The following is a 25,053-nucleotide window of genomic DNA, read 5'->3' as shown; positions in this document are numbered from 1 at the left end:
CAGCAGACCTGAGCTTGATTCCAGCCCTGACGCATGCTGCAAACCTTCAGAAAAGTCATACAACTTTATCAGCCTCAGTCTTCTCATACCTAGTATTGGGATAAAACTCTGTATTTCTAAAAGTTAATAAAAGAAGAAAAATATCTGAAATCACACAGCAAAATCAGTGACAAATATCCGGTGGGTGGTCAATAAAAATGTATTAAAGCCAAATGGCGCCATTTCCCATAGAAGTACGGAGGCAAGAAGACAAAGAAGGAGAAAATGCTTGCCAATATAACTGGACTCTTACACTGAAAATCGGCTGTCTGCAACAGGAGAGCAGTTTCATATTAGTGTATGAAATTTATGACTCAAATTGGGTTGCATTTTAATTCCTTCCACTGAAGACCTATAAAGTTATTTTATCATAAAACATGGAGAGCAGAGGAAAAATTCAGGTCTTAATTGAAGGCAGTATCAGAAATAATACTATATTTAAAAATCCCTACTAACCATTCATTTTTTAAAAATTTAATTCTACATAGGAGCACTAGCTTTAGAGGCTCAAGATGACTTTGACTTGGGAAGCGGATGTGGCCCAATGGATAGGGCGTCTGCCTACCACATATGAGGTCCATGGTTCAAACCAAGGGCCTCCTTGACCCGTGTGCAGTTGGCCCATGTGCAGTGCTGATGCACGCAAGGAGTGCCGTGACACACAGGGGTGTCCCCCACGTAGGGGAGCCCCATGCGCAAGGAGTGGACCCCACAAAGAGAGCTGCCCAGTGTGAAAAAAAGTGCAGCCTGCCCAGGAGTGGCACCACACACACGGAGATCTGATGCAGCAAGATGACACAACAAAAAGAAACAGATTCCCACAGAAGAACACACAGCGAATGGACACAGAGAACAGATAACTTGGGGGGTGGGGGGCAGGCGGGGAAGAGGAGAGCCATAAATAAAAAATAAATCTTAAAAAAAAAAAAAGATGACATTGACTCAAGTAAGTTATCAGTCAATGAATTCACATGGTGGGCAGAGTTCCATACTTGCTCCAGATGCATAAAAAAGAAAGGAGCCTGGATCCGTCTGGAATTTCCAGTTCATCTGGGAGCAGAGACTAGACACACAGACACACAGACAGGCGTGTGTGCACATACACACACACCCCTAATGAAAATCAATAGAGCTCAACGAATGATTGTCCTAGTAGTAAAAACTGAGTCTATAAATGCTGAGGGAGTAGTATCAAGGCTATTTCCAACAAAACCTTTTTATTCTAAGAGGTTTGTTCCTGAATTGAAAATTTCTCAAATCTCTTTGAAGTTGTGACCAAAAAAAAAAAAAAAAAAAAAAAAGTCAGGTTTATGGACATCTCATGATTTTTTACAAACCACTTCCATTTTTTATTATTTTCCAAAATTAACATCCACAAATGTGACACAAAGGCAGCTTTGTGAAAACCAGTTTACCTTATAGTTAAAATATAGCCATCCTTTGGGACATGTTCCATGCTGCTTTGGTGTATCTCTCTCTTTCTCTATGATCTGAAACTTTTTTCGCTTACAGATACTAGGCTTAGAAACCGAACACTCTTCACTACTCCAGAGTCCTGGAGGAGAAAATGGTTTAGACATGGCTTGGAGAAAATGGCGACTTTTTGTACGCATCCTCTTTAATCACTATTTCCCTCATCATTATGGTTTGTCATAATTTATTTTTTTAAACCTAGGAACTGAACTAAACTTAACTATTGATCATGGAGTTCTCTAATGAAAACAGCTAAGTGGAAAAGGTACCAAACCAGTAATTTCAACTCAAGAATGTAGACATTTTGCAAGTGCAAAAAAATCTAACTAAACAAATGCTACGGTTGATATCACAGAACTGATTAAAGTCTTAAGAATATTTGAGTTGGGTAACAAAAGAACACTTTGCAGAGAAATATTTTTGTTTAGAATTATTCAGCTTCAACGTTAAAAGGGAAACAAGATTTTAAAACAACAATCATTTTCACTTTGTAATTCTTTAGAAAACACAATTTAGAAAAATAAAACTCAGAAACTTCTAAAGAAAGTAGCACTTTTCAAGACTGACCCTTAAAGAAACCCAGATATGCATGTAGACATGGCCCCAGGAAAATAGACCCCAAAGTCCTTAGTCTCCTGGAAAATTTTTTTGTTTTGTTTTTAACATAGAAGAGCTGTATTTTCAGAGTGAAGGTTACAGAATGCATTTCATTGGCATTCAGGTTATAAATTCCAGAACAGGACAAGGATGCATGCGAATTGCAAGGGCAGGTTTGGTTTTCCAGTACCAGAAATATGGGCCAAAAGTATCCTGGCATTTTGGAACTGGGAATAGAATGCTATTTTCAATGCAGATTAGCTGCTATTCTCCCAGACTCACAAAACAACCCTTTTTGTAGGCTACTGTGACACCTGCTGGCAAAAGCAAGCTGATTAACTACATAGCTTTCCCTTTCCTAACATCTATAGAGATCCTAGTACCAGGGATTGCTTTCCATGTCTATCCCTCTTCTGACTGAAGGCACAAGATTAGTTAGAATTTGTTAGAGTCAGGGATATCATTACCCTTTTTTAAAAAACTGAGGTGAAAATCACAGAATTAAAAAAACAACACTCTAAAGTAAATAATTTATGGCAGTTAGGACAATCACAATGTCATGCAACCACATCTATCCAGTTCCAAAACATTTTCATGGCCAAAATAAAACTCTGTACCTATTAAGCAGTTACTCCAAATTCCCCTTTCTTCCCAGTTCCTGGCAACCACCAACATACTTTCTGTTATTATACATTTACTTATTTTGGATATTTCACATAAATGAAACCATACAATATAGGACCAGTGTGTCTGGCTTCTTTCAGCATAATGTTTTCGAAGTTCATCCACATTGTATCGGTACTACTTCACTCCTTTTTATGGCTGAATAATGTTCCTTCTTTTGAATATATCACATTTTGCTTATCCATTCATCGTTGATGGGTATTTGAGTTGTTTTTACCTTTTGGCTTTTGTGCATCGTACTGTTATGAACATTCGTGAACAAGGACTTGAGCATCTGTTTTAATTTTTGGGGGTCTATTCCTCAAAGTAGGATTAATGGGTTCTATGATGATTCTGTGTTCAAAGTTCTGAGGGACAACCGAACTCATCATTACCTTTGGTTAGAAGCGGAGGATAGTTATGCCTGGGCAATACAATCAAAACACTATTTGATGAACTGAATGAAAAACAACACAATCTTCAACATAAATGTACTTTAAAATCCAATTTGCAAATAGTTGCTGTTCTAAGGCAAACAGCAATTAATGCCAGGTATTACCAAAACATGCTGAATTCAACAATTTTTTTTATTAAATGGGAAATGGGAGTAAATTGCACAGAGATTAAAGCTCTGGGTAATTATAATCTAGATACTAGGGATAGATTAAAATAGGTCTATACTGAAATTTCCTAGAGAAAAAGCACTTACTCAACTTATTTCTGAACAGTTCCAATGGGTCTGCATTTGGTGCTGTTTTGGTTCTTGAGGAAGGACTTATCCAGCTGTAAATTCTTTTTCTTTTTTTTAAAGATTTATTTTTTATTTCTCTCCCCTTCCTCCCCCCTCACAGTTGTCTGTCTCTGTGTCCACTCGCTGTGTGTTCTTCTGTGACCACTTCTATCCTTATCAGTGGCACCGGGAATCTGTGTTTCTTTTTGTTGCATCATCTTGTTGTGTCAGCTCTCCGTGTGTGCAGCGCCATTCCTGGGCAGGCTGCACTTTCTTTCGGGTTGGGCGGCTCTCCTTATGGGGCGTACTCCTTGCGTGTGGGGCTCCCCTATGCAGGGGACACCCCTGTGTGGCAGGGCACTTCTTGCGTGCATCAGCACTGCACATGGGCCAGCTCCACACGAGTCAAGGAGGCCCGGGGTTTGAACCATGGACCTCCCATGTGGTTGGTGGACGCCCTATCCATTGGGCCAAGTCCGCTTCCCTGTAAATTATTTTCAAGCAATGAATTAATGGATTAAATTGAAGGAATGGCTATCCTCAAGCCTAACGACTGATGAAACTGAACGTATTCAACTGAAAAGGAAAATAATCAAACAAAAAACTTCTTACTGAATTAATGCAATGAAAGGAGACCCCAGGCCTCCTGAAAATTATCAGCTAGTATAAAAAAACAAAAGAGGATAAATAAAATGACCTGTTTTGGATGAAATGGAGGCACATCTCTGGCTCTGATTATTTCCATATATTTCTTTTCCTTTGTCCCAGTTTTGGTATATTAATGGTGTTCTATCTCGCCAGCTGTAGGAAAAGTAAACATTTTAAAGTCTTCTATCATTCTGCATGTTCAGTTTCCAACACGATTCTTGGATTTCTGGGGAGTGGATTGAAGGAATAATATTTTATTAAATTTAAAAAGACACTTATGTACTTGTTTAGGGAAATGAAAATTAATAAGTTAAAGATAATGTTTGATGGCTATTTAATAAATCGATCACCTAAGATCTAGTTCAATCATTCTGTAAATAAAACCTCTTGAACAAAATTAAATGCAATTTCTTCTAGGTTCATACCGAAATTCATCATTGGCTCTTTCTTTTCGAAGACCAATCCACCAACTTATACCATACCTTCTTATCTAGTGGGAAAAAAAAAAAGTAAAAAAGAAAGAAAGACACATGAGCAATTCTACTTGTTGTCCCTTTTCACTATTAAGATTAATGGGGATGCTTAATAGCTTTCTATTCTTCAATATTTTACCTGATTATCTAAGGAGGACTATACTAAGGCCTGAAATCCTGAGAAAACCTGAAACTTCATTTTTCTAAAACATTTCCTTCTTAATATGAAGGAAAATTGGGATGAAAGATTAAAAATAATTTCAGTTTTATCTAGTATGCAGTATCTTTCTTACAACTTTCCCTATGTATTTAAAAGTACATTTTAAACTCTATTTTAGGGATTTAAAAAGTAATACTATAAAGTAAAATAGAAGACAGAATTCTTTTTTGACTAAAAAATTAGTGGCTTATCCTCTCAGTGATTTATAGAAGTTCAATGCTTTATGTATCTATTTGAAAAGCAATTCAAGGCATGAAGATATCAGTCATGTAAAGATTTTGAATTTTAGGCATTAGCCTGACTGTTAAGCTTTTAAACAGAGTATTATTATCCTCCTCATTTAACTAAAGAGAGACAATACAGAACAAAAGAATACTACAGTTTCCAGTGTAGAGCAACTAGAAAATTATCCTTTAGATATTTTATTAATTTCGCACTATCATTAATTGCACAGATCTAAGTATAATCAAATATAAAACTGAAACACCACACTCACACACACAAATATGCACACACACATGAACAGATGTAATACTGAACTTATGACCCAGGAAACTGAAATTCCCTCCTTAACTATAAAGGAGGAAAAAGCAGTTAGGATTTCTCTAAGATCTCTAGAGAGTTATACCTTATGGTGTGTGGGTTTAGTATGTATGTGCTGAAATGTAACTTAATTTTTATATGTTACAAACCCGTTAATTTGAAAGTATCATATATTTAAATTTGTCATCTCATTTCTTCTATAAAAACTTGGGGAATAAATATGAAGACATATTTTCCCCTATTAATTTTAGGTTACCATAAAACAGAACTTAACAGCTCTCTAACATTCTAATTTGTAAACAGGTATTTTTGCTTCTTACACAGTGTGGCTGCTTGCTGTATCAGCAATTTGAGAATAATGCAAAATGGAGCAACTGTAATTTTGGCTCCTGAGGTGTTATTTTATGGACGTGTTCTTACATGCGAAATCTAGATTCACATTGTCAGATGTTGGAATGGGTCCATTGGGACTGGCTTTGAGCTCAGTGGGGGAACCACAACAATTTTGTTCAATCTAAAGAGGCTTCATGTGCAACAACAGTGGAAATCATGGCTTGATTGCTCACTGCCCCAATAAGGGACCTCTAAAGAGAAAGTATAACTATTGCATCTTAAGTGGCGTATTTATTACCACCTCAATTACAGGATGGTAATCATCCACATGACATATCACAACCTGTTGTGATATGGAACAGAACTTCATAAGACTTCAGAGAAGATAACCAAAATGAAAAAATCCAATGTTTAAAATGGTTATTTTAAATTTTACTTTGGTAAAAACCACAATAATAGAAGACTTAAAAATATGCTTTGGTATAAATAAATGTCACTGATTTTATAATATCAACTATGGTAACATACAGTTATCAAAGATAGCATCATATTGGAAGAAAAATTGCCAAAGAGGAATAAAACACAGTAATGGCTAATTTATTAATCTACTAAACAATAAAAGGAAGACCAACCTGCCATTTTTTAAAATGTTTCCATCAAAAATAGCAAAGTTAATTTAAGGGTTTAAAACACCAGGTTCTAGAAGAGGACTAAAATATTTGCTGTATCTATTTTTTAAACTTTATTTCAACTTCAAAAAATAAAATGACAAAAGGCGGCAAATTGCTACATTTTTATTAGCAATTAGAAACAAAATTTTAAAAATATGGCAAATTGTCATAACCAAATGGAAATATTGCACAATACAGCATAAAATGTTAGCCAAGCAGACTAATTGGCTAATAATTCAAGTCACACAACTCTTAAGGAGCTTGAGGCTTTTTACTTTGTAGGCATTAATCTGATTAAAAGGATGGTTCAAACAACAAGTACTCAAAACTCACTTGTCCTCTGTTTTAAAAAGAATTAAAAATGGCTTATCCCCTGTTATTTGAAGAGTGGGAGAGAAAACACTGACTAATTACTTTTCTGAAGAGTGAGAGAGAAAACACTGATTAGTTACTTTTCCTAGATGGAGAAATATTTTGCTAAAAAATATTTTGCTTCAGATTTTAAAAAAACAGTAAGCAATCTTCTTTTTCAATAATTAGTTCTTCCAATCTGCAAATAAATGTTTTTCACAGTTGTAGTTACTACCCTTTGTAGGGAATCTGTACAAATATACATGGAACTTAAAAATATTTATTATTTATTCTGATTCTACTGTAGTAGATACTCTGGTCTCTCTAGAACAGGGCAAAATGGGAGTGGAGCCTGGGTCCACATCATGTTTGGGTGGAAGATGGGAAGTAGGGCCCACAAAGGCACTACCAGCTTCTCCTACCATTTTTTTTTTTTTAGGAGCTACTGGGGATTGAACGCAAGAGTTTGTACATGGGAAGCAGGCATTTAGTCACTGAACTACATCCGCTTCCCAATCAGAGCTGCTTTTTTTCCTTTGTTTGTTTTTAGGAGGTACGGGGGATTAAACCGGGGACCTCATACATGGGAAGCAGGCGTTCAATCACTGGAGCTATACCCACTTCCTTCCTACCATTCTGAAAACTGTATTTTCTGGATTTGGCACTTGCCCAGTTCATGCAACCCTTTAACTGTTTTCCAGAGTTTTCAGATGCCTGTGTTTTGGTACCAATCTACTGGGTGGCAGTCTGAAAGACTAAACCTAGAAATTCTTCTCTGGTTTGTCTTTCCATAACTTTCCCTGCACAGGAGCAGCTTACTTATAGCTAAAGCGGTATTAGAAACAATCAAGTCAAAGCAGGCTGGGGCAAAGGATTACCTGTTTTAAGACATACAATAGAGCACTCTGGAGGATGACAAATTCTATTACATAAGGAATAGAGAGGGCAATCGAATTCCAGTAAACAGGGGTGTTCATAAGGCCAGGAGTGAGCACAAGCTCAGGACAAGACCTAGACTCAGAAAAGATAGAGAGGACTCTGCCTTTCACTTTCACCTCAGGCTGAACATCTTGAGAAGAGGGCTAAACTCTAGCCAATGCAAAGTCAATTTTCAGAATGGGAAAGGTATTTTTGTGTTGGTTTGTTTGTTAGCACTCAAGAAAATCTGGGTCATTTCATTAGCTGGATACAAATTTAAGGGAAAGACAGATCAGAAAATAAATCCCAGAGTTAATATTTAAAATATTAAAATATATGGTATACAAGAAAAGATTACAAGACAAACAAAGAAACATGAAATAATGTCCCATCCAAAAGAACAAGATAAAAATCAAGAAACTATCAATGGGAAGTGGATTTGGCAACTGATAGAATGTCCGCCTACCATATGGGAGGTCCAGGGTTCAAACTCAGGGCCTCCTGATCCATGTGATGAGCTGGGCCATACGTAGTGCTGATGCACGCAAGGAGGGCCGTGCCACGCAGGGGTGTCCCCCACATAGGGGAGCCCCACACGCAAGGAGTGCATCCTGTAAGGAGAGCCGCCTTGAGCGAAAAAAAAAGTGCAGCCTGCCCAGGAGTGGCACCATACACATGGAGAGTAGACACAGCAAGATGACACCACAGAAAGAGACACAGATCCCTGGTACTGCTGACAAGAATGCAAGTGGACACAGAAGAACACACAGTGAATGGAGACAGAGCATACAACAATGGCGGGGGCGGGCAGAAATGAAAAAAAAAAAGAAACTATCAAAGAAGAAGACCAGATTTTGGACATAGCAGACAAAGACTTAAAAAAAATAATTTCAAGGAGATAAAGGAAAATACAGAGAAAGAACTAAAGAATATAAGGAAAATGATGAACAATTGGAAAATATTAAAAGATATAAATTTTAAAAAGAAACCAAGCTGTTTACAAATAATTCATCTTCATTTAAAAGACACAAGTGGGTTCAAAGTGAAAAGATGGAAAAATACACTATGCAAATCGTAACCAAAAGACAGCTGGGCCTCTATGAATATTTATATACTAAATATAGTATACAGTTTTGTTAGTATATGCTTTATTATCTTTTATTAACATATTTAATATATAAAATAGATTTTAAGAAAAGAACTTTCATGAAAGACAAAGAAGGCCACTATATACAAAGAAGGCCACTATATACTGAAAAACAGGTCAATTCAACAAGAAGACATAACAATTATAAATACATATTTGCACCTAAAGCTAGAGCCCTAAAAATATATGCAACAAATACTGACACATTTGAAGGGAGAAATAGCCAGTTCTACATTAATAGTAGCAGACTTTAATCCACCACTTTCAATAATGGATAGTGGCTGTGGCTCAATCAGTTGGGCTCCTGTCTACCACATGGGAGGCCCTGGTTTCGTGTCCTGGGGCCTCCTTGTGAAGGCAAGCTCACCCACATGCTGTGGAGTGCTGTCCGGCCCGCAAGCACCACAGAGCGCCGCCCGAACCACAGACGTCACGGAGTGCTGCCCAGCCTGCAAGCGCCAAGGAGTGCTGCCCAGCCCCACATGCGCCATGAAGAGCTAACTCAGCAAGGGAGACAAGCAAAAACACAAGAGCGCACAGTGAATGGACACAGAGAGCATACAGCATGCAAAAAGCCACAAGGTGGGGATAAAAAAAAATAATGGATCGAACATTTAGACAGAAGATCAATAAGGGAATAGAAGACTCGAATGATACCACAAACCAATTAGGCCTAACAGACATATATAGAGTACTTCATCCAATAGTTGCAGAACACATATTCTTTTCTAGGGCTCATGTGTCATTCTCCAGGATAAATCATATGGTAGGACATAAAACAAGTATAAATAAGTTTAAAAATACTGACATCATATAATGTACATCCTCTGACCACAAGGGAATGAAGCTGGAAATCAATAAGAGGGAGAAATGGAATATTCACAAATGTGGAAATTAAACAAAGTAAACTTAAACAACCAACAGTCAAAGAAGAAATTACCAGGGAAATTAAGAAATATCTTGAGGCAAATGGAAATGAAAATGCAACATACCAAAATTTATAGACTGTAGCAAAGGCAGTGGTAAGAGGGAAATTTATATTTCTAAATGCTTACATTAAAAAAGAAGATCTCAAATTAGAGACCTAATCTCACAACTGGAGGAGATAATTAAAAAAAAAAAACCAACAACTAAACCCAAAATGAGCTAAAGGAAGGAAAAACAAAGATTAGTGCAGAAATAAATGAAATAGAGAGTTAAAAAAACACAGAGAGGGAAGTGGACATGGCTCAAGCAATTGGGCTCCCAACTACCATATGGGAGGTCCAGGGTTCAATTCCTGGGGCATCCTGGTGAACACAAGTTGGCCTATGAAGTGAGCTAGCCCAAGAAGAGGGCTGGCCCGAGTGGAGTGCTGGCCTGAGCAGAGTACTGGCCCACACAGGAGTGCTGGCCCATGCAGGAGTGCTGGCCCACACAGATTGCTGGCCCATGTGGAGAGCTGATGCAGCAAGATGATGCAACAAAAAGAGGCACAGAGGAGAGAAAATAAGAGATGCCACAGACTATGGAGCTGAGGTGGTGCAAGAGATTGAATGGCTCTCTCCCACTCTGGAAAGTCCCAGGATTGGTTCCTGGTGCCACCTGGAGTGAAGAGAAGCAGACACAGAAGAATGCACAGCAAGCACGCAGAGAGCAGACAAGGACTACAAAACAATGAGGGGGCGGGGAGGGGAGAAGTAAAAAAATAAATCTTGAAAAAAAATACAGAGAAGCAACAAAACCAAAGGTTGGTTCTTTGAAAATATCAATAAAATCGACAAGCATTTAGCAAGACTGAAAAAGATAAAAAGAGAGGACACAAGCAAAACCAGAAATGAAAGAGGGAACATAACTATGGACCCCACAGATATGACAAGGATTATATGAGAATACTATGAACAACAGTATGCCAAGAAATTAAATAAACTAGATTACATGGACAAAGTCCAAAAAACACACAAACTACCTTCACTAACTCAAGAAGAAATAAAAGATCTCAATGGATCAATAATAAGTAGAGAGACTGAATATGTAATCAAAAGTCTCCCATTAAAGAAAAGCTCAGGACCACATAGCTTCACAGAGCAATTTTACCCAACATTTCAATAAGAATTAACATCAATCCTGTTCAACACTTCCAAAAAAACTGAAGGGGTGGAAACACTTACTTATTCAATCTAGGATGCCAAAATCACCCTCATACCAAAGCCAGATAAAGATACCATGAGAAAAGAAAATTACAAACCAATATCCTTTATGAATATAGATGATAAAAATCCACAACAAAATACTAGTAAATTGAAGTCAACAGTACATTAAATGAATTATATATTGCAATTAAGTGGGATTTATTACAGTACGGAAAAGCATGGTTCAACATAAGAAAATCAATTAATGTAATACACCACATTAAGAGAACAAAGGGAAGAAATCACATGATCATGTCTTACATAGAAAAACATTTGGCAAAATCCAGCACCTCTTTGTGATAAAAACACATAGAAAACTAGGAATAGAAGGAAACTTCTTCAACATGATAAAGGGCATATATGAAAAAGCCACAATTAACATGCTTGATGGTGAAAGACTGAAAGCTTTCCCTATAAGATTGGGAACAAAATAAAGATGCCAACTGTCACTACAGTTATTCAACATTATACTGGAAGTTCTAGCTAGAGTAATGCAGCAAGAAAAAGAGATAAAAGGCATCCAAATTGGAAGGGAAGAAGTAAACTTTCCTTGTTTGTAGATGACATGATCTTATATATAAATAACCTTGAAAAGTCTAACAAGAAAGTTATTTGAGCAAAATAGTGTGGTAATAGATGAACATGAAAAAATCAGTAGTTTCCATGTATTAGTAAAGAACAATCTGAAGAGGAAATCAAGGAAAAAATAAATTTACAATAGCAACGGAAATAATCAAATATCAAGGAATAAATTTAACCACAAATGCAAAGGTCTTTTACATGGAGAATGATAAAACATCACTAAAGGAAATCAAAGCTCTAAATAAATGGAAGGACATCCTGTGTTCATGGATTGGAAGACTAAATATTGTGAAGATACCAATTTTACTCAAAGCTATTTACATAGTAAATGCAATCCCAATAAACATTCCAACAGCTTTCCCTGCAGAAATGGAAAAGCCAGTCATCAAATTTACATGGAAGGATAGGGACCCTGAGCTATCTTGAAAAGCAATGAAGTCAGAGACTATACTTCCTGATTTTAAAATGTATTACAAAGCATTAGAAAATTAGAAAAGCATTGTGTTAGCACAAGGACAGATATATAAATTGAGAATTCAGAAATAAACCCTCACTCTTATGGCCAATTCACTTTTTAAGAAAAATTTCTCTCCCCTTTCCTGCCCTCTCCCTACGAATTGCCTGCTCTGTGTATCTATTCACTGTGTGTTTTTCTGTGTCTGTTTGTACTCTTGTCAGTAGCACTGGGAATCTGTGTCTCTTTTTGTTGCATCATCTTGCTGTGTCAGCTCTCCCTGTGTGCAGTTCCACTCCTGGACAGGCTGTACTTTTCTTCGGGCTAGGCAGCTCTCCTAACAGGGTGCACTCCTTGCGCATGGGGCTCCCCTATGTGGGGTCACCCCTGTGTGGCATGGCACTCCTTGCATGCATCAGCACTGTGATGGACCAGCTCATCACGTGGATTAGGAAGCCCTTGGACCTCCCATGTGGTAGGCAGACGCTCTATCCATTGAGCCAAATCTGCTTCCCCCAATTCATTTTTGACAAAGGTGTCAATCCTACTCAATGGTACTGGAAAATTGGATGTCCATATGCAAAAGAATGAAGGTGGGCTCCTAAGTCATACCATATATATTAATTCAAAATGGATCAAAGACCTAAATAAAAGAACCAGAACTATGAAACTCCTAGAAGAAAACATAGGGAAGTATCTTTCGGATCTTGAGTTAGGCAGTGGTTTCTTAGAGTTTACATCAAAAGTGTGAGCAACTAAAGAAAAAACAGATATTGGGATTTCAACAAAATTTTAAAGTATTTGTATGTTACAGGTCTTTATCATTAAAGCTAAAAGACAAGGTACAGAATGTGAGAAAATATTTGGAAACCACATATCTGATAAGAGAATATATTCAAAATATATAAAAGAAGTCCTACAACTCAACAACTAAAAGACACATAACTCATTTAAAAAGGGACTTGAATAGACATTTCACTAGAGAAGATTTACAAATGGCTAACAAGCCAATAAAGAGATGCTCAACATCATTAGCCATTAGGGAAATGCAAATCAGAGCCACAATGATATTTCATACCACTAGAATGGCTACTCTTAAAAAAAAAAACAGAAAATTACAAGTGTTGGAGAGAAAGTAGAGAAATAAGTACTCTCATTCATTGTTAATGGGAATGTAAAATTGTGCAGCTACTGTAGAAAACAGTTTGACAGTTTCTCAGAAAGCTAAGTATAGAATTACCGTGTGCCCTGGAAACTCCTTTCTAGGTATATACCCAAAAGAATTGAAAGCAGGGACTTGAAGAGATATTTGCACACCAATGTTTATAGTGGCATTATTCACAAATGCCAAAAGGTAGAAGCAATTCAACCTCTATCGATAGATGAATGGATAAACAAAATGTGGTGTGTATATATACATACACATATATATATGTGTATACACATGCATATATACACACACAATGGAGTATTATTCATCTCTAAAAAGGCAAGAAATTTTGATGCATGCAATGCTGGGGAATGAATCATATTACCCACAAAAGGCATGTTCAGGTCCCAATCTGTGGTTATGTGGGTGTGAACCAATTTGTAAATGGGACCTCTGAAATTGTTATTTACTTGTAACTTAACTATTAGTTAAGGTGTGCACAAACTGAATAGGGTGTGCTTTAATCTAATATGGCCAAAGTCCTATGAGCAAGTGAAATTGGACATAAGAGATAGCTACAGGGAATAGTCAGAAACTGGAAGTCAATGGAACCTGGAAAAGAAAGGAGATGCCTTGTGCATGTGTGTCACTCATCCTGTGTGTGTCGGAGGGGAAGGGTATATGGAAACTATTTTCTGCATGATTTTTTTTGTAATCCTTCAACTTCTCTTCAAAAAATAGTGAGTGAAGTGACCTCTATTTTTGTCCTTACTCTGAAATAAAATAAATGCTCTTGGACTGACCAATCCAGTAGGGCATTCTTACATATGGAATTTCTTACTTATGAAGTGGTTAAAGGGTCACCACAGATACCACCAATACCAAGAATAAAATATGCTCTAACACAGCCACAAAAATGCAAAAATAAGAACTGCCTTAGAAATCTGTTTGTTATTGACTACACTTTCTTCTTTCTAACCTTGTGCCATTTCCACTTGGCCCTCATGCCCCATTCTTGGCCTCCACACCCTATATGCTCCCAAAGTCTTCTCAGTAGCACTGATACACAGTGGGGACATCCTGGTTGTAGTGGTTGGTCTGCCACTGTGGCTCTATGGGATTGTGCGGTTGTCAGTTCACTTCTTTTTCACCACTTTTCCATCATAATGGGGTAGCTCATCCCCACCTCTTGGACCTAGAGGCTATATGCGTATCAAACGGGATTACAGAAACAGTGGAGCCTAAAGAGCTGTGAGGGAAGACATTCTTAAAAGTCTAGTACACACTTCCCCTTTAAACTTCCTACAGTGTAGTTTCCAGGTCTGTTGAAAATTGAGAATGTGTCTCATACATTTTTGTGTCTTTAACTAATATCATACAGCCTGATGATATCATACATACCTGATGCTAAATGTTTGTTGAAGGAAAATGGTCACTATTCCCTGCAACCTATTTCATTACTTAACAGGTTTTGCATTCTTCTTTCAATTAGTTTAGTATTTCAAGCAGTTAAGTGTAGTCGTTATCTTAAATTGAAATGGAAAACCACTCCTTAACATTTTTGGCATATTGAGTCTTTATAAATGTAAAAATATTGTACATTTGTAAGTAAACTTTGAAACTTTAAACTGCCATGTCCCTTGTCCCTCGCCACCCCAGCCCCAAGTACTCTTTGTCCTTCATGGGCTTCATTTAACTCCATGGAATTTATCCATTTATCTTTTTCTAATATATTAGGTAATTCTATTTATTGATATTGATTATGACCTTTCTTCCCACACTGAGCTCCCCAAAGGCAGGAATTTTGTTCTGTTTCACTCATGGATAGAGCCCTAGGCACTATTAGAGCAGGCTTTCAATAAATATGTGTTAAGTGAATGATTGAATAAACCTCACAAAAATAATAAAATCTGTTACTCACCATTATTGCTAATAAATAATTAAAAAGAGTGAAATGACTAATCAACATAATAAACTTATATTTCCATTATTTTCTCTTAATCTCTACAAGAAGAAGAAAACAATTCACAGAAATCTATGGTTTTCAATGATAAATAAATGTCTGAAGTCAGATTTTTAAAAAATGTCCCCCAAGGACAGAAGAAAGAGCTAAGCTCAGAATTTTTCATGGTTATTTGTATTTGAGTACCGCTTTAATTTTGCTGTGGATAAATTCTTGTTCATGTGCAGAATGAATTGTGAGAAGATTACTGTGCAGCCAACCACAGATAAACTCAAAGGTAGACCAATCTGAAGGAAAGATTTGAAAGAGGTACTCTGCATCCTGATAAAAGAGCCAGGGTTGATCTGAAACAAAAATAAACAATGCAAATGATGCAAAAATGATTGAGAGATATAATACAGACTTAAACAAGGAATACTATTATTGTAATTTGTAATTTGGTCACTCAGCATTATAAAAAAATGCATATGGGTATATATATACTTTATGTATTTATGTGATATATATTATATATATTTGTGTGTGTGCATGTGCATATGTAATGAGTAAAATATAATTTATTTATTTTCCTCGGTCTTCTTCAAATATAAGAAACATTCACTAGTATTCAAAGGTCAAGAATAGATACAAATTTTAAAATCATGTGTCATTAAAATGGATTTAAGTTATGATATTAATCTTCAATCATATTTAATATTGATCGGGTTTATCATTTCATTAATCTGAATTAATTAGCTCTTGACTAATCCAAGAAAAGAGGCTCAACTAGAGGAATGTGATAATACAGTAATGTTATGTAAAGATAGATAATAGAAATTTCCAGAACTGCCAGGATAGTTCTTACCATGCTGGTACCATGGGGGAATCTTGGGTTCCACATCTGCAAAGTGAAAGCAAAGCCCCTTCACTGACTTTTCTCCACAGGGGTATTATCACTCAACTACTTCCGCTTTAAAAACATTTTTTACTTCACCATTAAAAAAATCATTTTAAAAAAGGTCATCTGTGTTGTTTGGAATATATGGTTGGTTCTCATGCTTGAAGAGGAACTCACATGAGACCTCTGATTAAAGAAGGAAAGAAGAGAAGTCGTGCTGAGTGCCTTCAGTGTATCACACACTGCGCTAGGTGCTTTCACTTACTCATTCGACAAGTAATTCTGTTCACTTTGAATGTCAAAGTGACGTTTCTTTCAGACTGTACTCTAAAAATAAAATATTCCACAATATTGGCAGAATACCCCTTTTTTTCCAATTAACAAACTTAGCATACTGCAACGTCATCTTTTCTCATTTTCCTACATTACATTCTTTTCAAGATAGCGCAGTTTGGTTCATCATTCAGTACTTTGGTTTGGGTGCTTAAATTTTAGATCTCTGTAACTCTTCACTTGGCAAACTGCTATAGAATATTCGAAGGCGAACATGTAATAAAGATTGTATTAATACTTTTACCTCTTGGAATTTTGCATATCCACTCACGTTTGGAACCACAGCGCAAAGGCAGCAATGTTTTGTTTGCTTTATATACAGCACAATTTCTTGTATCTTCTCCAAAATAAGTATTGTCTAAAAATGAAGATATCACCTGCAGCAGATGAAGATCGTTATTTTTTTAATGATGATCTGCCACGAACAGTTTCAAAAGATCAAAGAAAAGGGGGGGGGGAGGCATCCCTATAATCATAGATTTCTGGAGGAAGCGTCAGAAATGTCTGGATATGATTCCAGTTAAAGGTTGTTCTGCATTTGTAAAGTAAGCTAATTCAACTTGAGCATTTTTTCTTAAAGATGCTTTTTCTTAAAAAGAGGCAGGTCACTCCTTTTTCCAGAAGGAACAAGTCAGATACAAGCACTGTGTTGAGCTTGCACTTTTTTCTACCTGGCAGGATTTGTCCAGCCCTGGGATCCTGGCTAAACTCCTCAAGAGCTCAGGGAGGGGTCAGATCTGGGCATCACCTTTAATGTAGATTCTTTTGCATACATGCTAAGCTTTTAGTCGATAATAAATCCTAAATCAGAGGTAGCTTTAATCTGGAATATATCCAACGCTTTCCACAAGTGATCACATCATAGGTTTATTAAATAGTTTCAACCTTTTCAATTACTAAATAACTACCCAGCAGAAGAGTGGTTGGATCACAAGTACAACTGGAGTAAAAATTTGGAAAAAGAGGATAAATTGAAGCCATTATACTCCTCCACTAACACATACACAGTCATACAACAATTCGCCTAAATTAAACATCTATGATCTCAGAGTTGGAGAATGGTGTGTGTTTTAATTCATTTTGTGCAGTGGGAACTGGTAAGGAAGTCAGCTGATTTATGGCTTTATTTCATTTATTCTGAACCAAACTGTCTATTCCCCTCCTACGACTAATGAGTTTGTTTTACGAAACATGAAGCAGTCTGAACCGAACCATCCACTGTACCATGTGGTGGCTGCCATGTATGGGGCAGGTTGACCCTGCTATGCCCCTTGCTTTCTGGACCTTGGTTCTGCATCAACAAAATAGGCGGGTGGGGCTGATAACCTCTAAGATCACTTCTGGCCCTGATTCTGAGAACTTTTGCAAAGAAGCAGTATTGGGGTGGACAAGTTAATTTTGTGTTTTAACTAGACTGCTCCCACTATAAGCATGTAACTTTTTCACAGATCCCTTCCTAGCCACAAATTTGAACACTGTATAGCAGAGCCAAAGATTTTTTTCTCTACTGCTCACTGTAAGGATGAAATGACATGATGTAGGAAATTATAAATGGTAGCTGCCATTAAATGCTCACTGCAAGCTATTACTAGTTTCCCTGTTTCACAGGTCAAGTGTGATAACTGGATTTTCCATGTGCCCTAGAATGGATCCCATTTTAATATGGGAAGCTGCTTCAGTTTTTCCCCATGTAATTGTGGGGAAAATATGAGAACTCCTCACTGCACTTGAAAAAACATATAATAGTGAGTTCTCTTTCCTTTACAGAGGTTTGCTGGCATGAGACTGAATGAAAAGCAAGTCTCTTTTCCTTCTGGAATAACTTGCTTTGGCTGAGAAGGAGATTATATGTCTAAGTTGGCATTTCTTCCCTTTGGGAGTGAGATAAACTGAAAATGGTTCTCCAAAATAGCCTCCTTTTCACAGTGATGTAGACAAGGACCTTCTAGTCCCACAGTCACAGTCAGGCACTACCAGCAGCAGGAGGGAGGAGGATGAAGGAAGCCAGGTATGAAAGAGTAGTTGCTGCTCTGCCTGGGAGACTTTTCATGGGGGAGATGAGATGGGGGCCTTTTCAGAGGTTTTGCTTCTTTTTCAAGATGGGATTCTAGCAAAGATGTCAGAACTCTCTGGATAGCAAAGCCTTCCTTAGTCCCAGTGGAATGACTCCTCTGGTTCCAAGGTCTGCAGCAGTTTTGATTTGGGTCAGGGTCATGGGAGACAGACCATTATTCCCCAGTTCCTAGTTGATTCCCTATCACTCCACTGTGCTTGGCTGGTTCACCGAATGGTTCCAGAGCCATCTATTTTGAATTGATCTCCTTTTCTCCAGTTTGGAAAGACTTACAGGAGTCCCATCAGACCACTTCCAAGAGCCTGCACTCAGTGGGTTTCTTTTATTAAATCCAATCCAAAACTGCCTTTCTTCTGTCCTGTGAAGAGAAGGGAAAAAAAAAGGTTGCTTTTCCCATGGAATCTACAACATTATTAAAAAGACTCAAAAAACTATTTTTTAAAAAGATTTATTTTTTTTTGCCTGCCCCTGCCCCTGCTGCCACTCTCCTGTTTTTGCTGTGTCCATTTGCTGTGTGATCTTTGGCATCTATTTCTCTTTTTTGTCTTCTCTTCTCATCTTTCTCCTCTAGGATTCAGAGGGATTTAATCCTGGGACCTCTGATGTGGAGAGAGGGTCTCGGTTGATTGCACCACCTCAGTTCCTGGTCTCTTCTGCACTTCACTTTGTTTTTTTAAAGATTTATTTTATTTATTTCTCTCCCTTCCCCACCCTCCTCCCCCCCCCCCCCCTGCCCAGTTGTCTGCTCTCTGTGTCCATTTGCTGCGTGTTCTTTGTCCATTTCTGTTGTTGTCAGCGGCACGGGAATCTGTGTCTCTTTTTGTTGTGTCATCTTGGTGCGTCAGTTCTCCGTGTGTGCGGTGCCATACTTGGACAGGCTGAACTTTCTTTTGCGCTGGGCGGCTCTCCTTACAAGGCACACTCCTTGCACGTGGGGCTCCCCTTATGTGGGGACACCCCTGCTTGGCAGGGCACTCCTTGAGCGCATCAGCACTGCGCATGGGCCAGCTCCACACGGGTCAAGGAGGTCCGGGGTTTGAATCGTGGACCTCCCATGTGGTAGATGGACGCCCTATCCACTGGGCCAAGTCTGCTTCCCTGCACTTCACTTTGACTCTCCCCTTCATCTCTCTTTTGTTGCATCATCATCTTGCTATGTGACTCACTTGTGTGGCCACTGGCTCATCGCTTGGTCACTGGCTAGCCATGTGGGCACTGGCTCACCACACAGGTATGCTTTCTCTTTTCTTTTTCACCATGAGGTCCCAGGGATTGAACCTGGGTCCTCCCATATGGTAGGCAGAGAACTTATCACTTGAGCCACATCCACTTCCCTCAAAAAACTATTTTAAAGTATTTATGTGTGCAGGGAACAGCTGATGCTCCTGGCAGGACTAACCGAGTCAACCAACATTTACTGAACATTTCCTGTGTACAAGACCCTGTACTAGGAAATGAACTGATAGAAGACAGACCCTCACCCTATTTCTCTTGGTTTGTGTGGTGTACCTACTGGTGATGTGCAATTGGGGAAAAATCAGTTCATTGGAGCATGAGTTTTTCATCAGGAATGGCGATGCCTTTCAATCTTGACGAGAAATTAGGAGAGCAAAATGGTAAATTTTGGAACATCTCTTTGCTAGAGGACTTTTTACTATTTTTACTATTTATAGCTTTAATTTGTTGCTATTTTCTCAAAAGTTCGTGTGTTCTCTGAAAATTAATCACCACCACCACCATTCAATGACATAAACAATGTAGGATTGGGTTTTTTTTCAGATCCCAACATAAATAATTCCACAGCAAATCAGCCTGAGCTGTGGTAGATTAACTTCAGCATTCGACACTCGTTTAAACTTGGCAAGAAGCTCCACAGAGAATCCTCCCTCCTATTAAGCAGAGTACAAATATGTCAAACCACAAAGCATTCAATAAATCAAGCAATAAAGCCTAATTGTACAATGAACCATCTCACTAAGATAATTTTCTGAGAATAATTTTGAAGAATTAAAGATTTAAAAGATTCAGAAATCATGACAGAAGCTTTATTTCCTTTAGTGCAAAAAAGGAAGCCCATTCAAAAGGACCCACTTTCAGATATTTAAGCTATTCTGATTGAATGATAATAACTAAAATAAAAATGCAACTTAGGGAAACGGACTTTGGCCCAGTGGTTAGGGCGTCCGCCTACCACATGGGAGGTCCGCGGTTCAAGCCCCGGGCCTCCTTGACCCGTGTGGAGCTGGCCCATGCGCAGTGCTGATGCGCGCAAGGAGTGCCCTGCCACGCAGGGGTGTCCCCCGCGTAGGGGAGCCCCACGCGCAAGGAGTGCACCCGTAAGGAGAGCCGCCCAGCACGAAGGAAGGAGCAGCCTGCCAAGGAATGGCACCGCCCACACTTCCTGTGCCGCTGACGACAACAGAAGCGGACAAAGAAACAAGACGCAGCAAAAAGACACAGAGAACAGACAACCGGGGGAGGGGAGGGGAATTAAATAAATAAAAAATAAATCTTTAAAAAAAATAAAAAAATAAAAAAATCAAAATGCAACTTATAGAATCAGAGAGATCACTGGTGCCAGTTGGTCACTGTTGTGATGACATCTTACATTTTTAAAGTTGCAGGAAGGTGAGAATCCTAAGGTTGGGTCAGACACGTTTATCTCAATGGCATAGGTTGGAAACCCATGTCACTCTCCCTGCATTGAGACTTTTTTACTCCTCTGCTCACTGAATTCAGAGTTCTGCATTTCTCTTGCTATACACTGGCTCTGTCGAGATTAATCGGTATTAATTCTTTCTCTACCTGGCCGATAAAGTTGTAGTATTTTAAAATAAACACATACATACGGTGTGAGAAAGAGAATGTGTGTGTCTCTGGTTAATCTAAATAGAAAAACAGTGCCATGAAAAGGAGGAAGAGGTATACATGCTTATTATGGGAACTGGTATATTTGCTGTAATTAAGCATCAGATTTTACTGAAGCCCCTGGTAGTCCTGGCAAAAAGGAAAACCTTCATTATGTAGCTTTTGGCATTAGGTGCTGAAGAGCAATAATTTAATATATGTTTGACTCTAAATTCTACTAGAAATTTCAATTGTGGGACTTCATGTAAAAGGAAATGCTGTATGATCTTCACAGCAAATTTAGTGTGAAAGCAAATTCATGTAAAAGGAAATGCTATATGATCTTCACAGCAAATTCAGTGTGAAAGCAAACTCATGTAAAAGGAAATGCTATATAATCTTCACAGCATATAGTGACCCTCACTAAAATCCAAGGGCAGAATAGGCAAGCACATTTTGTGAGGGGCTAAACAAACGAAGTGCAGTTACAATTTAAACAATGAAGAGGACTATCACGTATCCCTTGCAGCTGTGGCCCCACACCTGGCTAATAATCCAATTAAGCAGGAAGCGTCTGTCTAAAACTTGTCTTCAGCCTCAGAGTTTGATTCAGTGACTCTGGTGTGAGAACAGAAGTCTCTGTCTTAAAAGGTGTCCCAAATGAGTCTGATGATCAGCCAATTTTGGGAACCATGACCTCAAAAGGGAGGGAAATGCAGTTCCATAGGATGTTAATAAGTGTTCTCAAAATGAGGGTTTTGTGGTCAAAGAAAGTGCTTCTTTCTAGGAATCTGACCAGGGCTGTTAATTCTTTCTTGTGATCAAGTCGCAGGCCTTACTCCTCGCCTGCCCCTCCTCCATCCTGCCTACCTTTAAACTAATCTTGCAGTTGCAGGGCTGCAGAGAAAAACAGCTTGGACTGCAGGGTATGCTATCCAAGCACTTGACAGGCTCCTAACTGGGCAGTTCCTTATCTCCCTCCTCCTCTCCTCCACTCACCCAGCCATTACAGGCAAAGAATCACATTTGGAACCAGGTGGACTTAATCCTAACCACAGTAAATCCCTCACCACTTTGGGTCAGACCAGCTGTCCCAACTGCAACCTCACTAAACGAGTCACTCCTCCCTCTGCCCTCTCCCCCCCTCCCCCCCAGGTATCAATCTTACTCTTCCGGTCCTTTACCTACAACCCACTTCAACCCTTAAAAGCTGACTGCCCTTTGTTTTGATGCAGTTGAGCACTGTTCTCTCCCCTGCTAAAGCAGCCCTTGAAGAAAGCCATTCCTGCCTGTTTAATATTGTCTGGTGCAGTTGTTTCTTTGACAAGTCTTTACACTGCTAATATGTATGGCAAATTTCCAAGATTGTGCACTGTTTTGCAAAGTTATTGGACCACAAAATCTTTTTTGCCCTCACCAGAGTATTCAACAAGACACACATTGAAATATTAGCATAAACTCCCACCTTTAAGGTCATTTTTATAGATGATGGAGATCCATCATTTGATAGATGTTACATACTAATCTTCCTTTGGGGAAGATAGAAGGAAACTAACCTATGGGGAAGGTCAATGGTTGTGTCAAGAAATAGTTCTGGATTAGCTCTGGGATTCAGGCAAGTACATCTTGAGATGCCACTGAGATTCCTGCTTGGAGCAAAGTACCTAGATTACATTTGCTTTCATTAAATAAATGTGTGGGTCCATGGAGGTGTGGCCTTCTTAGACCATGACAGCATCACGCACAGGAATTTTGTCTTTTATGTCTTTTAGATTCTCCTCCCAGCTATGCATGTAACAGCACCCCTTCCATAGAAGATACTCTTAAAAGTTTGTTAACTGATAACAGTCTAGAGAAAGGAGTTGGAAGGTAGGGGAGAGAAGATGGAGACCTGATGGCCATCTTAGATATTTGAAAATAGAGGAGCTTTGATCTGTCTATATTTCTCTGGCTCTAAACTGAGGGGAGGCCGATTGCAGGCCTCATAGAAAGTTGATCTTTGAAACCAGCCTACAACAATGAAATGGGCTTTCTCCCGTTAAGGAGAAACTGGAATGAATTATGCAGACAATGGCTATCCACGGGAATGTGGTAGGAGGAATTTCTGCTTTGGATGGGAGGTAGCACAAAACCTTTTGGGTTTCTTCCAGTTTAAACTGATTTCATTTTCTAACTCCACAGAATTCAAGATTCTGTAAACTTGCAAGATGGATGTAGGTAAGTGAACCCCTGTTTCTTTTAAATTAGAGGGGTGGATTGCAATTTTTAAAAATTCAGTGGGACATATAATCTTACATGGAACACTATGATATACAAACTAACTGGCTGCACTGCCAGTTGGAGCTGCTCTGGATAAATCAGCAAGTGAGGAATCAGGAGCTCTGCCCACCTGGCTGCTTACTGCTCTCTGGGTTCCAGGACTCATGGGCTCCTCAGACAAAACTTTGAAAACCCCCGGACTCCATAATTTCTGAGGCTGGCAGAACAGATTTAAAGTTCTGATTTGAGGCAGAAAAAAGAGTTCAAATATCAAAGCAATCGTCACTTTGTTCTTTGTTTTAGGGAATGAGAACTTGCTGCACTAAAATGAAATAATTATAGGTAATATTTCTTTCCGAATTAGTACCAGGTTAGTTTTAGGCTTTTAAAAAATTCCTGAGATTTTACATAAATATTTGGGATACTTTCGCCGAAGAAACCATTACTGGGAGACTGAAACTCAACCATAATTTTTCAAACTTAACATGCATTTACCGATTAAATTTTGAATGTAAAAGCTCATTCACAAAATTCTCTTCCTCAGTATGGGCAAAACTTGCAAGATGAGCTCCAAATTCTTCACAAAATGCTTCAGCTTCTCTCCATGTTCTTTTCATAAGCACTTTTTCACTATGAAATACCTGTGTAGTGAAAAAAAAAAGTTACGGATAAGGTGAAGTTATTTAAATCTGGAAAGGAAAATAACAGTAATATAATTGTAATTATGTTTGAAAAGCTTAACACAGAAGAAAGTAATAACATTTATTGAAACAGAATGTGCCATCATCATAAAACTATGGTTTCATTTTATTCTCACAACAAATGCATTCGGAAAGTCTAAACTCAGTTTTATAAATGAGCTCTTTGAGGACTTTATTTTTTCTTCCATTCTCTGTGGCTGGAATATATTTGTCCCTTCATAACTATCTATTAAGGGATGAGGAAACGCAAGTTCAGGAAGGTTAAAACTGGTAGAGCTAAGATTCGACCTGAACTCCTAGCTTGGAGAGCCATGGTATTTCCATCCCATCATATTGCCTCTGAGAAATTAGAATTGACTCTAATTTGATGGATCTGGATGGCACCATGACAAGAAATGAGAAACAAGACCTGGGACCTAGGGCTGATATATTTTTAGGTTCTTTGGGTCTTAGCTCAACTGGTAAGTTGCAACGGTTCAGCTCTGCCTAAATTCTCTCCTCTTTATCTCAGCTGTCCTCACAGTAGCAGGAAAAAGTCAGTTAAGCATACTATCTGCTTCTGGCTCTATTTAAGATCAGGAATGAGGTATGAAGACCCAGAGTTTCCAGTTCTAGACTTCGGCACCCTTATTTTTAACTGCCTGACACTAAGCCTGAGCCTCTGATGCCAAGTAAGTAGGCTAGCTTTCTGAGTCCTTTGGAACACAGCACAGGCTTCCCATGTTGTAAATTATGTAAAAACCACGCCTCCTCTGGGAACCTCTTCCTGAATCACTCTAAATGCATAAATCTTATATTGGTGCCCCTCCAACACACCATGTACTTGTTGACATACG

The 25,053-nt window shown here is 38.4% G+C and overlaps 1 protein-coding gene across 1 annotated transcript in view; it reads right to left on the bottom strand.

Annotated features, from left to right (window-relative positions):
* PLA2R1 (phospholipase A2 receptor 1) overlaps positions 1-25,053 on the bottom strand; it is a 126,614-nt gene that overhangs the window by 18,604 nt on the left and 82,957 nt on the right. The window contains exons 13-20 of the mRNA XM_004463890.4: positions 24,012-24,157; positions 18,684-18,768; positions 16,581-16,713; positions 15,971-16,006; positions 15,313-15,470; positions 4,576-4,640; positions 4,200-4,303; positions 1,455-1,594 (exon numbers count right to left, since the gene is read on the bottom strand). Coding sequence (XP_004463947.3) covers positions 1,455-1,594; positions 4,200-4,303; positions 4,576-4,640; positions 15,313-15,470; positions 15,971-16,006; positions 16,581-16,713; positions 18,684-18,768; positions 24,012-24,157 — 867 coding nt within the window. The remainder of the gene's footprint in view (positions 1-1,454; positions 1,595-4,199; positions 4,304-4,575; positions 4,641-15,312; positions 15,471-15,970; positions 16,007-16,580; positions 16,714-18,683; positions 18,769-24,011; positions 24,158-25,053) is intronic.

This window comes from Dasypus novemcinctus, chromosome 7 (genome assembly GCF_030445035.2).
Source record: "Dasypus novemcinctus isolate mDasNov1 chromosome 7, mDasNov1.1.hap2, whole genome shotgun sequence".
Lineage (NCBI taxonomy): Eukaryota > Metazoa > Chordata > Mammalia > Cingulata > Dasypodidae > Dasypus > Dasypus novemcinctus.
The sequence above is the reverse complement of the archived record's forward strand: the minus strand, read 5'-3'. Positions and strand labels throughout refer to the sequence as shown.